An 18,028-nucleotide genomic window follows, 5' to 3' on the forward strand; every position below is an offset into this window, starting at 1 on the left:
AAATATATATATATATATATATATATATATATATATATATATATATATATATATATATATATATATATATATATATATATAACAGTAGTAATAATAATAATCATAATGGTGACCGTTACAACGGTTACAAAATAATGGCCACTAAATACATTTCTTTATAACAATATTGATATAATATTTTTTTTTTTAAATGAAATGAGATGGAAATGGATCAAATTGGATTTGAAGGAAGTTAAATCCATGAAAGATGGATATGTAAAGCCCAATTATGTAGCCCACCCATGTTTCAATGCCCAATTTAACTATGGACCGCAGTCCACGATGCATTATAGTTTAGGCATCAAAATTGTGTCGTTTCTTTTAATGGAAAGAAACGGCACCCGTTCCGCAAAAAAGTAACTCTATGTGTATAACATATTCAGTTTCATTTTATATACAATGCACTTTCATTTCAACACAACTACAGTTTTTTTTCAATATAACTACAGTTTCATTCGACATTATACACTCAAATATGTGAAACTGTTATTCAATTTTCATTTTATATACAATATAGTTTCATTTCAACACAACGACAGTTTCATTTGACATCATACACTCAAATATGTGAAACTGTTATTCAGTTTCATTTTATATAGACTATAGTTTCATTACAACACAACTACAGTATCATTTCGATATAACTACATTTTCATTGTATAATATACACTCAAATATGTGAAACAGTTATTCAGTTTCATTTTATATACACTGCAGTTTAATTTGAAATACATGGTAATTTCATTTACGGGCTCCGTTAAGATGTGACGGAAATCATTTCTTAACTTAAAGAAACAAACCCGTATTTGGACCATGATCTACCATATAACAACTGTGTTTCAATAAGCAAGAAGTCAAGTTGACTTTAATCTTAAGCACAAGTTAATGAGTCATAGTGCTTGCCAGTTGCCATAGCCTAGTTATGGTGCCGTAGCAGCCCTCATCTCTACAATTTTTTGTCAGTTCATTTAAATTTCAATTGCCCACTTTTAGGTGTGAGGCATTTATTGGTGTTGTTGGTTTTATCAGGGTCAACCAAGGCATCTTTTCATTCTTTTATAAGGATTGTAAAATGAAGGAGAAAATAGGAATTTTAACTAAATTAAAATTTATGATTTTTCGATATGAAAACATGTCATTTTCCTCTTTTATTCTTCTTTTATATATATATATATATATATATATATATATATATATATATATATATATATATATATATATATAAAGACTCTTATACAATTTAGACCTGAAATTGAGCGTCTTGCAAATTCTAGTTAGCTTTTAAAAATTAAAAAATTAAAAAATCAACTGTTGCAAACTTGCAATTCTGACACTATAGAATTGCAATAAGGCCTGCAGGTCAATTATTATTATTATTATTATTATTATTATTATTATTATTATTGATAAAAATAATTTTTTTAATTAGGTGATATAAAAGTAGGATCACTTTTGAAAGATGAGATAAAATTACATGGGAGAATACTGAATAATTGTAAATTTTGCGATATGACATTTTAAAAGTAAGAAAAGATTGAATGAGTGCGGATAGTCTAATACTAACCATCAATACCTAACAATCAAATAATGATAAACTATATATGGATCCAACCCGCTTCACATGATTTTTTTAGTGCAGTTTATTTATTTTCATTTGCATGCTATTACACAATAATGATATTTATTCCATGCACCCTTTTGGATAGTGACTACATATTTCTCTTCTTATCCCAAATAATGACAAAATATGTAGCTATAAATGCTACATTTGATATGAATTAAGTCTATGGAATACTTGTAAACCGTATTCAAGTTGCAATGGACTTGATTGAAAGTGTTATCAAGGAATCTTTGAGGCTGGATGGCCATGCAAACTGCTCGGTGAAAGCTTCGAATGAAGATCTTCGTGATGAGAACAACCACACAAAAGCTAATACCTAATACAAGTGCAAATGGCTTGACCCTTAAAAGACGAGCATGGACCAGTGCTAATACTTTTCTAAGGACTTTGTGGTCAAGTAGTACCAAGTTACTCACTTTGCTTCATAGGTTGAGAAAACAGTTATAAACAGATACTGCATTGTAATAGAGTTAATTGAGTGTATAAACACTTTACCCGGTAACGAAGACTTCATAGAACATAGTCTTCACTAGCAACAAAAGCCAATCCAAACATCACCCAGACTTGAATTGAAACTACATGTTTTGTTCCAAAACTTTAATGGCATTTGTCTGGTGACATCTCAACCCTTTTTTGCCCGGACCATTATAACATCATTTCAAGATTTCATAATCCCACCTCAATAATTTGATAAAGAATCATTATATTGACAAGTCCTATGCAGACAAAACGTTTCCCACCCGAAAGCCACACTCCAGCTACTCCCTCACTTCTGGACAATATAAACCTTGTACTGTTCATTGTTTCCTCGTGATATTTATTAGCTGCTATCCACGAATCAACGTATTTATAGGGCAATTCCTACCCCGCATTCACTATTCCTATCCCTCTCTTTCTTTTTCCCCTTTATGTCATTGGCTGAGGCCCTGAAAGGATATTTACACTTATTATTTAATGGCTTGTCGGAACTTAATAATTCTAAGGCATCCAGCCATGAGAATTGACTGGTATATGGTCCCGCTTGTTAGAATATTTAATCATGTTTTAGGTATAATGGAGTCCGATTATACGTGTTGTAGTATGTAATTAAGATTTGGATTTAGTTTAAAGTTGAAATTTTTAATGTTTGTATGTCTTTACATGGCAATTTTGATGACCAGCTTGGTTGGCCTGTATTAAGAAAGATGGAGAGTTTGAACATTCTCTAGTATGAAAAAAATCAATTTGGCGATTCTAAGGTGCCTCTTATAGTTAGAAGCTCATTTTTAGCATTGAGATCGAGCCGCAGAACACTTTGCAATCGTCCTACTCAAAACACGTCGCGGTTTAATAAAAAAGAGCTATGATCATGTCTCAGAGATAGTGGTTTGATAAATAAATAAGCATGCTCATGTTTCTGAGCAATAAAAAACTTTGCAGTCGCCCTACTCAGAACTCCTCGTGGTCTCATGGAGACTTCTTTTCCTGCATTGAGATCGAGCGGCAATGTAGTCGCCTTAGTGTTCGACCACTCGAGCCGAGTCCAAGTACCTTATCCATCACTCCATCAGTGTGAAACTCATAAGAGGATGGAATGATTAGAGGTGGAAAAACCACATTAATAATTGTGATTAAATAGTATCATATTATCATATCTACAACTTGTATTGTGTCTGGTCCCATATTCTCACGGGCATTCATTCCGTGGGTTCTCAATCTTTATATATTCTGCAGACATTACATCCCACACTGGAGAGAAATGGGTGGCTTTTCTTTAAGCTTTGGTTTTCTGTTCCTGCTTTCTCTCTTCCAGACATGTTTACTCGAAAATGTTGCTGTTACTGATTCTTCTCCCGGTTTTAGAAAACCAAGAGAAGCATTCGAAATCATCATCGGCGGCGGCATCATTATCGGCGGCGGCGGCAGTCCCCCGGCAGCTCCTCCTCCCGACTACCAAAATTGCCCTCCTCCTCCTCCGCCGCCTGAACCGCTTTGCCCTCCCCCTCCGCCGCCACCGCCACCGCCTCCGAGCTTTGAAAATTCTCGCCTTGAGATTGCCTATTATACAATTCAGAAGTTCAAGAAGAAAATCAAGCATGATCCGATGAACGTTACCAAAAATTGGAACGGGCCTTATGTATGCAATTACACAGGATTCCATTGCGCCGTCGTGCCTAGTTACAATGTGAAGGCGCTAGCGATTGTGAACTTCAATCAGTTCTTTTTTGACGGCCCTGATCTCACCATTGACGGATTCATTGATGAATTACCGGACGTCACCATTTTCCACGCGAATTCCAACAGATTCAAAGGCAAAATCCCTAAAAACATCGCCAAGCTTCCTTATCTCTACGAGCTTGATCTCAGCAGCAATGGCTACGACTGCGAGTTTCCCTACGACGTCCTCGGCGCAACGAATTTGACATTCCTCGACCTCCGATTCAACCAATTCTCCGGCACGGTTCCGCCGCAGGTGTTCACTCTCGACGTCGACGTCCTCTTCATTAACAACAACAATTTCCTGCAAAACCTGCCGGAAAATCTCGGCTCTACTCCGGCGCTTTACCTAACCCTAGCCAACAACCAATTCACCGGCCAGATTCCGGCGAGCATCGGCAAAGCCTGCAACACACTGCGAGAAGTTCTGTTCTTAAACAACCAGTTGACCGGCTGTTTACCGGACGAGATCGGACGGCTGAAAAAGATGACCGTTTTCGACGTCAGCAAAAACCAGTTGACCGGCCCGATACCCAACTCGTTTGCCTGTTTGGGCGTGATTGAAGTCCTGAACTTGGGCCATAACCAGTTCTGCGGCTCAATACCCGAGCGGGTTTGCAAACTGCCCAATTTGGGCAACTTTACATTGTCCAATAACTTCTTCACGGAGATCGGGCCCTTCTGCAAGAAGCTGATAGATAAAAAGGTGCTTGATGTGAGCAATAATTGCATTCCTGGGCTTCCAAACCAAAAGCCCAAATGTGACTGCGATGCGTTTTATTCGAAGCCCAGAAAGTGCAAGTCAATGGGCCGGATCTATTGTGGGCTTGAACACCTTGAATCCGAAAAGAAGACCGCTATTCCACCGGCTGCTTCCCCATTGTCTTATAATACTCTAAAACCACATTGATTGTGATTGTCTCCTAGTATAAATAAGTTTTATATCTTAGTGATGCTATGATCACTAACCTTAATTGTATATCTATCGCTTTCATTTGTAGTCTTTCTATTGTATAACCAGTACTTCTTTCGATTCATTTTATCTATCTAATTCAGTTAATAAAACTCAACTGAAGTGTACAATTTTAACCGCTAAGGATTGAAAGATGACTGTATTACCAAGATTCGAATTTGAGTTTAGATGAAAAAAACTCACGTCATCTAATATACGGAGTATATGTGACAGATCTTTCGGTCTAATTTCACCGGTTGATAGATTGATAGTGGGTCCAAATCTTGTAAATAGATTCTTTGTTGTGATATAGAATTTTGAAATATATTCGCTGACAACACGACCCCACCCTCTTTGAAATTCATGTGACGTAGTTTGTTCCTTGCGGTCCGTATAGTCGAAAGATGCGAGCTTTAACAAAACAAATTTGTTTCAACAAAAAAATAAAATATCTCACGTCATCACAAAGACAAACTATATATAATGTGGTAAAATCGATCATTTATAATAATATTGTAAAAATAAATTAAACTAAAAAAATTATGTTTAACAAATTCTATTGAGATTATATTAATAGGAATCAAGTCGGCTTCCACCGTGGGCCTCCGGCCGAAGCTCTAATGGAGCTTTGAGCCGGCGGTTTTGATCACCTTTTACGTTTGCTCTCGTTCTTCTTTCGTCTCGACCACCGTCGCAGTTCTGTCCGCCTCCGACCACCGCCACATATCTTCTTCTTTCGTTTTCTTTCCCTTTGAATAAAATAATAGTAGGTAGGTATTGGGGTTTGTGTTGGTAGTCTTGAACTCCCAACCCTACTTTGGTTTTACCACTTTTTATTTTATCTATTATTGTGTTTTCCTCTCGTTACTTTCACAAGCTTTTCATTATCATTAGCATAAATCGTTTAGTTTGGTTTCGGCAGGTGTTGATCTTATCCTGGGCGAGCAAAAAAGAATGATGACGAAGACCCAGATCTTTGATGAAGCTTTAAGCTCCTTGAAGAAACATAGCTTCCTAGTTATGAAACAGTCTGCGATTCAAGTTTTCTATAGCATAGTTAGAAAAGTTGTTTCTATGTCTGACTGTAAGGAATGATTTACCATTTCATTGATCGTTGATGTAAACGTTTTATGTTATGAATTAATGGAATAGCTACGTTTATCTTCAAAAAAATATTAACAGGAATCTAATGACTTAGTTTATCAAACGAGACCATTTCCATAATTTTTGGCTTTTTCATCCATAAGTAAGCAAATTATTTGCAATTTATCGGGCCTAATTTTATGCTACGTTACGTAATAAAAGTTTTGAGATGATAAAGTAACACAAGCCCAATATCTTTTGTACGGTACCTAACTTTTGCAAGGTATGGTCGAGACTAAACTGCACGTTCAATGGGCCCCGCCGCATTGGGCCTTCAAAGCTTCACCGACACATTTGCCGCGCATTTTTCGTCGTCAGTTATTCACTGCGGCATTTGCCGTAATGCACGACGTTAGTCACGTGAACCACGTGACCGATTCCGAATCTAATTTACCTCCACTGAAAGCGACTACCGAAATATATTCCTAATTTTTCTTTTCATTAAATATGCACTATTTTTTTTACTCCGATGTTTTTTGATGGGTAACGTTGTAAAATTTACTAATAACTGAATACAAAAAGCCATTTATATTTATGAGAGACTAAAACATGGCCATATGATCAATTAATATAGTGTAATGACACATTTATTATTATTTTAAATAAGTCATTATAATTTTGAACTCATAATTGATTAATTAAGACTAATTTAAGTTATTTTACATTGGTCAATAATCTTATGATTTAGTAACACACCATGGACTCATGACTTTGGATAGATTCAAGTTAATTCTTTGTGTTTAGTAGGTTGAAAGCACCATAATGTGGCCGTACTTTTGGATGACTGAAATATGTTATGTTTACTTAACCACGTAGATATTTCTCATGTTAGCTATAGTGCAAATAGAATTGTCTATAACCTTGCTAGAATTGTCTATAACCTTGCTAGGAAAGTGTTCTATTTATATGTGGTAGGAGTGAAACTCTACCGTTCTTTTATTGTCAAAATTTTGTACTTTGATTTGAATTTTTTTATTTGAATTAATGTAGTTTGTTGTTTAAAAAAAACATTTATCGACTCATCACCGACACAAAATTTCAAAGACACTCTGCCATTTTTCTTTTGCTTTTCAGCTTTAGATGTGGATAAGATGAGGAACATTTTTGTATTTGATTTGATTTTTTTTTTTTTTGAGAAAGTGTTTTCTCTGATGAACAAAATATTTCACACTTGAAGAGCTCTAGAATCTTACAGATTTTGCTATATATATAGAGAGATTATATAATATGATAAAAAAAAAGTAAAAAAAGAAAAGTAGAAATGATCAGTGTGATGCAGTGGTTCACTCATCCGCCATGGATGGTTTCGATGAAGAAGACGATGATTCGGACTTTGAACAGAATTTATAGTCGTTAGGATTCAATTTTCCGACCACAAAATGCCCCAAAGAATCCACGGAATCTACCATGTTATCCCGGCAAAGGAATCTCTCACTGGTGACTCTCTCGACGTCTCTATCAATCTCGTGCACGAACACGTGCGTCTTTGAGTTGCCGGCGCCGGGCTTGCTCCGGGCCAAAACGCCGGCGGTGAAAATCGGCGACATTCTCCCCGGCGCGGACGGCAAGTACCCGCGCGGCCCGTCGATTAAGATGACGTCCCAAGCGACGTCGTATATGTGGTTGGGGAGATCGTTGATCGCCAATTTGCAATCGGAAAACAAAAGATTCTGCACCGGCCGGCACTCTTTCTTGAGCTGTTCCTTAGCGTGTTCGAGCAAATCGTAAAGCTCGCTAACTTTTGTCGTGAACGGAACATCGTACGCTTCGATCCCACGATGTTTTTCTTCCATTTTCGACACCATATAAGCGCTCTCGTCGATGAACACCGTCCGGCCCTTATGGTTTAGCGAACGCCACAGAAGGGTCTCGTGGGTCAGCCCGAAAACCAGAAAATTGCATGCGGGTCCGCAGCGGCGGAGCGTCGCCGCCACGGCGCTCACCTCCGCCGCCGACATTCTTGAAGCCACCGCCGTGGTGTTCACCGTAGCGTAATGCACGAGCGCGTCCATCACCGGCTCCGGCAACTCAGACCTCGCCGACACCCCGCCGCCACTTCCCGGCGCCGGAACGGCATCCCTGCCGGAGAAAAAGCTCAGGGCAAACGCAAATGCGAAGAATGAGACGAAAACGAGGAACAAAACACGCGGAGAAGCCGCCGGCATAATTCCCAGACCCTGTTTTTGCAGAGATGGGTGGAAAACTATGAGCTTTGCTCCGTTCTTCATTCTCCTTCCTTGAAGAGAGAGAAAGCGAAGCCCAAGAGACAGAGAGAGAGAAAAAGAACAGAAACCCAGAAAACACAACGAAAATCCCACTTCAAAGATTCAATCTTTAGTCAAATAGGAAAAGAGAAAAAGTGAGGAATTACGGAGGGACTTTCGGAGTTTCTGGTACCGAGTCGACTCACAGAATTACCTTTTCTTCTTCTGTTTCAAAATTTAAACAGCACAGAACCCAACCAATGGCCTGTGATGAGTCTGGGGATTTGTGTGTATAGATCAGATGGAAGATAGTGTTCCTTCCGGGGCCCACCTCTGAACAGATTGGTGGGACCAGCTATCACTGTTCTGAGCTACCCAAATTATTGTTCAAGAACTCTGAAGGGTTTGGCAATGGTGTCTTCTGCAACTGCAACTGCAACCGTATTTTAAGAGGGGTATTAACTGTGGGCTCTAATCTTCTTTAAGGAAATAAATTCATAGCTGCAGCTTTGATTACTATGGAATTTGGAATTTAGACGGCGTTACATATATGCAGATTCCGTTGATTTGAAGCTATTTTAGTTATGTTTTCAAAACTACTATACGTGCGTGGGTGAAATGTGGAGTTACACATTGTATATTTAGTATGATGTAGGACATGTTATTTTGGGTGATTAATTAGGTGGATGGCTTGTATGAATGTGGACAGGGATTAACGTGGACCTATACTTGATAGTCTACATACATATATAAAAAAAAAAAATTGAGTTAAATTTTATAGGGATAATATCATTTGATCTTTTAAATGGCTGGTTAGAAGCGTTTAACGGGCTAGTCAAAGGGAGGAGGACAAATTGATAAAAATCACATTAAATATAATTGGTCATTGAAGTGGGAGTTACAAATAATAAAAGCGGATGCTATTAATGTTATTGATATAGTCATATAGGTAAGAACTGTCTATTGAATCTTTTTTTTTTTTTTTGAGTACTAGAATTTAACCTACACATAGTATTGCTCAAACAACATGATAATGCCGAGTCCCCCAATTCCTTCTTTTCGTTCTACTTCAGTGGAGCAATCCGAACTCTCGACAGAATATAAAAGAGGACCGCAGGCCTGTGTAAACACCTCAACGAACTCATGTGGACACTCCTCAGCCCGAGGACAATCTCTCAAATACACATTTGAATGTTGTTGACCCGTTTTTCTTTTCTTTGCTGATTCCTCTCAATTAAATTTGCCATGTTGCACTAAGTTACTTACGGATGTATGCATGCGGTCCGGGAACACTTTGGGGTGAACACCCTGAGACCTTCCATTTTGAATGGTAACAGTGATGTCATCAGACCACAATGTACTTGATATTGTCTATTGAATCTTGCACTGTAGTTGAATACTTATATATGATTAAAAGTAACAAATTTTTAAAGTTGGGAGAAAACCTGGTCAAATTTGAAGCTTACATCAATGTATATTCATAGTTTGATATAATTTTCAATGATAATGACAACAATTTAAACAAAAGTAACGAACTTTACTAATGGTGATTAAGACTTAATAAGCCAAAATTAGGGGAAGGACTAGACAAGAAGGTTGGTACTTGTTGGGGAAAATGACAACCATTTACTCCGCGTTTAATGGGTCATTACTTGTTTTTGGTCGTCCTATGATCTTTTCTAATTGTGTTTTAGGCCGGTTGATGGAACTCTTCACTAGATGTTAAGACAAAACATCAGCTTTTGGTGGGCTCTAATTATGCAATTACAAAGAACTTTTTTGTAGTCTACTAATAAATAAATAAACACGTTGTAAAAATCAATACAATCTTTGAAAATTGGTGTTTATTTATTTGAAAAAATTGTCAAAATTTAATTTATAGAAAAACATGTAACCTAATCGGTAAAAGACCATAGCTAACTAGTTCAAAAAACCAAAAAGAAAAAGAAAAAACAAGATGCTTAGGACATATTTAGATTTGTCTTCCACTTTAGGAGCTTGATGTTGGTATGTCAAGATTCCTTAATCCACCTTTCTTGCAAACAATCATAAAAAATTGTACTTTACATGGAGAAATACCAAAATTTTTATATGATGCTGCAAGGCTTAAGGTCATGCCCTTCAGCAACCTACTTTTTTGCACTTTAATTATGGACGTTAATAACACTTAAATATATAAAAGAAAACATGACTCATTCAAGTTTTCAACTGAAATATGCCAACAGTAGTTAACAAAGTTGCAGAGACACTAGCATTCTGTGCAAAAAAAAAACTGTTAAAACGGTTTCAAATTGCTAAAGTAAAAGAGAAACTATATAAGTCGTCTGAGATAGTCATCTAGTAAATAATCCAAGTGTATAATCAACCGTATCAATAACTTCGGCCCCAGTAAGTCCATTTCTTCGCAGGTTTGCCCGAGGCAAAGCACAAGGTTCCTGTGAGAAGCAAATTCCAAAAAAGAAGCATTACAAGTTTTCAATTTCCAGTAATTTAAATCGTATGTCAACTTGGGAACTACAAGTGGTAAAGTGATCGAGAACAGTGATGATCAAAGTCCCCTCGCAATAGGGGCAAAGTGCTCGGTATCAAAGTTCTGTGTAATAACTATGTGAAATGCAATGACGTTAATTTTATTTTAAATTTTAAATGTGCAAAACATAAACTAAGCACAACGATATCAAACTTCTATCTATGTTATGTAAAGCCTTAAGAGTAATATGACTGTAAGAAGCGGTACCTTCTGGCAGCTCAGGCTGGTCAAATGGAGAGCATAGCGTCTTTGCTGCACCCATCTCTCCTTTTGTCCGTGTTTTCACATCCTTCTCAACATCCTATAGAGCGCAAAGCAAAAGGTCATATGAAAAGAAAGCAGAGAGGATCTGACCAATTTTATGATTGAAATTAGCACAAAAGCAAAAGGTCATTATTCACTGTATTCAAACCTCTTCATCACACCACGGAGCCAAGACCAACTTCTTTTGGTTCAGAGCACTCACAAACTCATCCCAGGTTTTCGCAACCTGGACGCAGGCATCTCGTTTTTGTTTCGCGACATCAAAGAGATTTTGTTGAATAGTGGCGAGAAAGTCTTTTGCTTGTTCAGCTATGTTATCCATTGGGATATCAACTTTAGAGCCGGTGTCACGCCTGACAAATCTTACCTGAAAGAGAGATATTCAGCATCTGCCTTTGTAATAACCATGCAATATTTCAATGTATAAATAGAAAATCAAGAGACCACCTCAGATACGATGTTTGCCCTTCCATAGTTCATTATAATTTTGCAAACATTAATAGAACAAAATATAGACTAAATTATACATACCCTGTTGTTTTCAATATCTCTGGGTCCTATTTCAATCCTAAGAGGAACCCCCTTCATTTCCCAGTGAGAATATTTCCACCCGGGTGAATAGTTCTCTCTGAAGTCTCCCTCCGCACGAATACCAGATTCATTCAACTTTTTAACAGTGGCAGCACAAGCATCACAGATCACTCGTGCATCAGCATTCTTTAAAGGCACCGGTACGACAATCACTTGAATTGCTGCAACTTTTGGTGGCATCACCAACCCTTTATCATCGCCATGAACCATGATCATCACTCCAATCTGTCATAGAATGAGAAGTTACAACCCAAAAGCAAGGAATAGCTTAGCTTAACCTAGAGGCTACGTGACAAATATGTCAAGGAGTAGTATATAGCAGGGATTATTTAGAAAAAAAAAAAATTGGAACTTATTATACCGTTCTGGTAGTGTACGCCCATGAATTCTGCCAGACCATAGCTTTTTCTCCTTTCTCATTTTCATAATTTATCTCAAACATTTTTGCGAAATTCTGTCCTAAGCAGTGTGAAGTTGCACCTTGTATACCACGACCAATGTTTGGAATAAAAGCCTGGGGAAACAAATATATGTATGAACATTTAACACACCCATGACAACAATTTTGAAATGATTTGTAAATCAAACATCCAACGTGAAATATTAACTAGTAGAAGCGAGTGATATACAAACCTCAACAGTTGTTGTATAAAGTCCACCAGCAAACTTCTCAAGCTCACTTTTCTTTCCCTTGGTGACAGGAACAGCCAAGTATTCTTCATATATCCGTCTATATAGTTCCAAAATATCAAGAACCTGATATGAAAGTTTTCATGAAACAAGATATCAGAACAAATATCTTTCATATCATCATTTATGTATTACAATTCATAAAACCAAGCTATTGGCTAATAAAAAGGTGTTTATTGGATCTCATTTTGTGATGATTTTCAAAATGTAAGACAAATTATTTTTGGACAGGCCCCTAAATGTAAGACATTACCTCAGCATCTGCCTCCTCCTTGGTTGCAAAAGCAGTGTGCCCTTCTTGCCATAGAAACTCACGGCTTCTGAAAATTTACAAGAACTCTTAAAGTTTAAGAGAGAAGTAGACTAGTAGAGGCTAAACGTATAGAACATTTAGAAAAAGAAAACCCTTAAAAACACCTTATGAAAGGAGTAGGATGGCTGAATTCCCAACGCACAACATTGCACCACAGATTGAGTCTCAAAGGCAAGTCACGATGTCCTCTTATCCAATTCGAGAAATATGGATACATAACCGTTTCACTAGTTGGACGAATTGCAATAGGGACTTCCAACTCAGACTCTCCTGACTTTGTAACCCAAGCAACCTGCAGAAAGTTCAAAACAAAGCAATAGTTATAAAGTATGGCAAGTTGGCCTTCTATTGCCAAATATTCTTGATTGTCCACACCTCTTAGAAAGAAATGGACGGGTTTTAATTAGAAATGCATTCTTACCTCGGGCGCAAAACCCTCTATGTGGTCCTTTTCTTTTTGTAGGACTCCAGGAGACACAAAAAGTGGGAAGTAGCAATTCTTTATCTTCATTTTCTTAATTTCAGCATCAAAAAAGCTCTGCATATTTACAACATTGAATAGTGCATTATTGAAGTCATTTATCCCCTACCAAAAATAATGTCCAACACTTAAAAAATTAGGACCAGAGAGATGCACTTCAAACTAAAAACTTACCTGCATAATCTCCCAGATGGACATTGCCCATGGCCGCAAAATGTAACAACCAGAGATGTCATAGTACTCAAATCATTTCACCACTAACAACCACCTATACTATTGGTAAAGAGAAAACAACATAAAAGTTGAGATATTAGAAGCCATAGCATAGATAAAGGATAAAATTAAATATATGGTCAAAATGATCATAGAAAACCCAAATGAAAGGCCAAAAAAAGTAAGTGGTTTTTCAAAAAGAATTTTTCTTTTCATTAAGGACCACACAAAATTTTAGAGTGGAATCTTAGTTTAAACCAACACAATTAGATGCTTCAACTTCCATGCTTACCTCAGAATACCACTCCCCAAAGTTTTCATCTTTTTTGTAAGAAAGACATAGACCAGTCTCTTTCTTTACTTCCTTCTTTTTCTCCTCTGAAAGACAAATAACAAAGCAGTGCTTAAAATCATGAATCATAAACCAAAGGGCAAGTCCAAAAATACTTCAGAGAAAATAGAATGCGAGCACTCACTAGAACTTGAACTTGTTGAATCTTTGCCAGCCATTTAGGTAATTATCAATATACTTCCAAGCAAATCACCTGGAAATTAAGAATCGAACCTTAATCCTCATGCTAATGCCAATAAATACCCCAGAAGTTCATAGCAAGTATTTATTACATTTATTCTAAAGCATTAGAAAACAGGAACTACCGAAATCAGAAATGATAGATCAGCCAATAAAGATTTGAGATGCATGATAGTTACTGCTAACAACTTCCCATTCCAAATCACACCACATATCATATCACATTGCATTACATAATTAAACATATAAATCATGAAGCTTTAACAAAGTGGAAGCATTCATTTGCCGCATTTGGCACATGTCACATGCGGAACCACATTGGGCAGCAGTACAAACAAAAAGCAACAAGCTTTAGGTTTCTTATCGCCAACAGGGAAACGGGTAATTGAAGTGCATGCATCTAGAGGTTGAAACGAACTACATAGATGATTTTCTCTGCTTGTTCAGTCACTCTACTACAGTCCCCAGATTTCAAATCTCCACAAACAATGTCCACCGACACTAAATAAAGGCTTGGACTATCGAATAACGAAAGATCAAATCAATTCCACATATTGAGATACTCCGGAATCATCTCCACAGATTTAGTCAACTCCGTAAAGAAAAAAAAAAAAAAAAACAAACAAACAAACAAAAAGAAACTTAGTGTGAGAGTATATGGAGTTGATACCTTAATATAGAGAGAGTTCGAGCTGCGCTATTGAAGCAAATTAGAGTGTCTGCTACTAGAGATAGAGAGCTCAGCAGCTTTGGTCCTGAGAGAGTTTGATAAAATGGGAGACGTTAAGCTATACTGCAATGGAAAGAGTTAGGGTTTGACTGTTTTTTTTTTTTTTTAATACAGAGAAACAGTTACAAAATGTCTGCGAAATTACCAAACCACCCTCAAACACCCATTTCAGAGTCCAGACCGTTATTTATTTTGTCCTCTTATCAAGAAGTGATTAACTTGATTGGAATTACTTCATTCTATAATAAAAAAAATGATTACACGTTTTTCTTACTCGTTTTTAACCCATCATGTTTAGAATGTAGTGAACATACCAATTGTTGGTTTTACAGCCACGAGATAGTTAGTCGGTGGACCAACACAATTGTAAAATAAGTTGAAAAGAGATTAAGATGGCAAAGTGATAATATTATTGTGAGAGAATTAAGAACTCAACCCTTTTCAATGTGACTAAAAGAGTATTTATACAAGACTTACATGCTTTGAGAAAGGAAAGAAAAAATAATTAACAAATTTGATCTTAAGAAAGTTTCCTAAGCTAAAGAAAAGAGTTAACAAATTTCATCTTAAGAAAGTTTCTTAAGTTAAAAGAAAATAATTAACAAATTTGATCTTAAGAAAGTTTATAAGATATAATATTTATTTCCTAATGACGAAAAAGAAAATCTCACCCTATATAGATTTATTTCCTAATGACAAAAAGGAAAATCTCGCCCTATATCTGGAAGGAAGGTTGTAGGGCGTCTCCTTGGCACCAGTCTGCCTCACTGGCCCCTATTGCCTGTAGAAGGGTGGGCGATTGGATTTGAACACTATCCCCCGGCGAGGATTCTGACTTCCTAGATTACTCGGCACCTAGTCTACACCTTGTGCTGATCGCCCGTCGTGAATGATTGAAGGCCACCTACGCTTGTATACGCGCCTGGATCTCAAATTCCATCAGTCTCTTAGATAGGATGCAAGTCCCGAGTGCTTGGACATGCTCCTAACTTGGTACCCCACTCGGGGGTATCCATCATCAACATTACTTAAAAGTCCATTTTAGTATGTTTACTAGTAGTATAGGTAAGTAATTACCGATCGAGAGGGTTTCAAAATTAATTTTACAATCCACCAGTAGTATAAATAATTAGTTACCGTCAAATCAACCTATGAGCAAAGATAATTTGTTCTGGTTGTGCAGTAATTTCTGTGCGTGGCTAATTACATTTCTATGTCGCTTGCTACAACGACTAAGAAGCATAATAAGCGTGCTAGTTTGATCAGGCAGTCTATGGAAGACCGCAGCATTTGGACATTTACATGACATTATCTCTTGATCATCTTGGAAGTCTGGATTTTGCTTTTTCATTTTATCCTTGTTAAGTTTCTTGAGATGCCATTGATGTGTGTACAAGCAGGCCAATATAGTAGTATTTCTTATGAAGAATTTGTCTTGTTTTAGCCATTTTTACCATTAATTAAGGCAAATCAATATGAAAAATGTGGCCATTCATCACAAGCCACATGACAGAATAATTTGAAGAAATTGACAATTTTCAAGACTATAGCATAGGCGATTATAGCTAGGCTCATTAGGAGCAATGAAAAGCCACTTGATATGATGCATTTTCAAACAGCTCATACAAAGCTTGGATATATCCATGGCTTATCCAGCAAAACAGTTCAAAAGATGCATTTTTGTACTCTCAAAAGCTCACTTCCATATCTGAGCACTGCCCTGGGGTACTGAGTTATTTAACACAAAGCATACAATAACAAGGTTGAATCAACAGCATGCAAAAAGATTCAAACTTTGAATGAGATGTTTCCAAAAGCTCAAAAACATGAACTTTAGAGATAGAGGGCCTATGAATCTATAAGCAAAGACAATTGCTGATAATTCAAACCATATGGATTAGCAGTTTAAGGTCAAAGCTTTCACACACTCCATGTAGATGGAGAGCCAAGACACATTAAACTTGTGTATCAACAAATGAAACTTTTGTCACTTCCAAATGACAAACACAACTTCGATGTCAAATGCAGAAGAAACAAACAAAAACCTTTGTCACTTCCAAAGTTCCAAAGGATGAACACACAATTACACAACATTGATGTCAATCGCAGAAGAGTCTCAAGTTGCAAATTTCCATGGCCTTGTATAATACCCATTACTTTACAAGCAAAGATTCGAAGCCAAAACATTCTTTATTAAGATGCTTGAGCTATTTTTTTAACAAAAACTATAATGTGTTTGATTTAGTAATATCAACAACTAAAGCAAAAATAGAACTAGCAAATGCACCAATAACTATGTTAACACAATTCACCACTAAAATGTAAAGTAGTGTTGGGACTCCTTCAACTTTCTTACACATCCTAGGTATAACTTTTTTTAAGTACTACTGACTCTAATACTATTAGAGTGCAGTATTGTTCTCAAGCTACTTAAGCACAAAGAGCCAATGTTGCCCAGGGGGACTTGAACCCATAACCTCTCATATAAGAGTCCCTTCGTGCCACTAGGTATAACTTGATATGCATATACACACAAATAGCAGTTAAAGTGTATACAGCTTTAATGTGGCAAAGATTTGTATTCAAACAACAATAGTAGGTTTAAACATTTATTAGCAGGATTCAGGGCACATGAAAAGCTTAGAATATCAAAAACATTTTAAAATTAGTCAACCATCAACACAATACGCATAATGTAAGACTACAAACCAGGTCTATCAAAACTGTCACAAAATGAAGTTTTTCAGAACAGAAAAATCAAAACTTTAACGAACATCTTACTGAAGCATAGCACAACTAATTGAGATCTGGACGAAATTTCCGAAATGCGATTAACGGTAGGACTTCTGGAACCTAGCACGAGCACCGCGACCACCGAACTTCTTGGGCTCGCAGCGCCTCGGGTCAGCTACAAGCAAGGTCCTATCATAGCGAACGAGGATGTCCTTGATCTCCTTCTTGGACTGCTCATCCACGTACTTCTGGTAGAAAGCTACGAGGGCCTTGGCGATGGATTGACGGATGGCGTAGATTTGAGAAGTGTGACCTCCTCCTTTGACGCGAATGCGCATGTCCACGCCGGCGAAGCGGTGGCGGCCCAAGAGGAGGATTGGCTCGAAGGCCTTGTAGCGGAGGATCTCGGGCTGGATCAGCTCGATTGGGACGCCGTTGATCTTGATGAGTCCGCGGCCGCGCTTGCAGTGAGTCACTGCCACCGCCGTCTTCTTACGCCCAAAGCATTGAACAGATTCTACCGGCGCCGTCGCCATGATTCTTCTTCTTCTTCTCCTCGGCTGTGTATGCTAAGCCTGCACTCGAAGAGCGAAAATTTGCTATGAGGGAGAATTTATGGGGTTAGGGTTTTGAAGGAGTTTATGAGTGCGGTGAAATGATCGGATAATCCCTACCCAAAATTTGGGCCGCAAATCCATCCGTGATGCCTTTTTCTAGATGGGCAACTCCTGGGCCATGAATACAGAGAGCCCAAACATTAGTGTGATCATTTTTTTTTCCCTTTTTTTTTTTTTTT

At 37.4% G+C, this 18,028-nt stretch overlaps 3 protein-coding genes and 1 pseudogene across 3 annotated transcripts; 1 reads left to right on the forward strand and 3 right to left on the reverse strand.

The window, feature by feature from the left end:
• The first annotated feature begins 3,370 nt into the window (after nt 1-3,370).
• Nucleotides 3,371-4,945, forward strand: LOC116031362 (uncharacterized protein At4g06744-like). The gene has a single exon (XM_031273539.1). The coding sequence runs from the start codon at nt 3,399-3,401 to the stop codon at nt 4,764-4,766; it is 1,368 nt and encodes a 455-aa protein (XP_031129399.1). The 5' UTR covers nt 3,371-3,398; the 3' UTR covers nt 4,767-4,945.
• Nucleotides 4,946-7,040: 2,095 nt separating this feature from the next.
• LOC116031956 (protein IRREGULAR XYLEM 15-like) lies at nt 7,041-8,599 on the reverse strand. Its single transcript, XM_031274332.1, has one exon. It carries the CDS (start codon nt 8,177-8,179, stop codon nt 7,235-7,237), a length of 945 nt encoding a protein of 314 aa, XP_031130192.1. The 5' UTR covers nt 8,180-8,599; the 3' UTR covers nt 7,041-7,234.
• A 1,730-nt stretch (nt 8,600-10,329) lies between these two features.
• On the reverse strand, nt 10,330-14,567 carry LOC116031885 (annotated as a pseudogene).
• Nucleotides 14,568-17,120: 2,553 nt separating this feature from the next.
• Nucleotides 17,121-17,849, reverse strand: LOC116031693 (40S ribosomal protein S16-like). Its single transcript, XM_031273953.1, has one exon. It carries the CDS (start codon nt 17,766-17,768, stop codon nt 17,331-17,333), a length of 438 nt encoding a protein of 145 aa, XP_031129813.1. The 5' UTR covers nt 17,769-17,849; the 3' UTR covers nt 17,121-17,330.
• Nucleotides 17,850-18,028: the final 179 nt, after the last annotated feature.

Source organism: Ipomoea triloba, chromosome 10 (genome assembly GCF_003576645.1).
Source record: "Ipomoea triloba cultivar NCNSP0323 chromosome 10, ASM357664v1".
Lineage (NCBI taxonomy): Eukaryota > Viridiplantae > Streptophyta > Magnoliopsida > Solanales > Convolvulaceae > Ipomoea > Ipomoea triloba.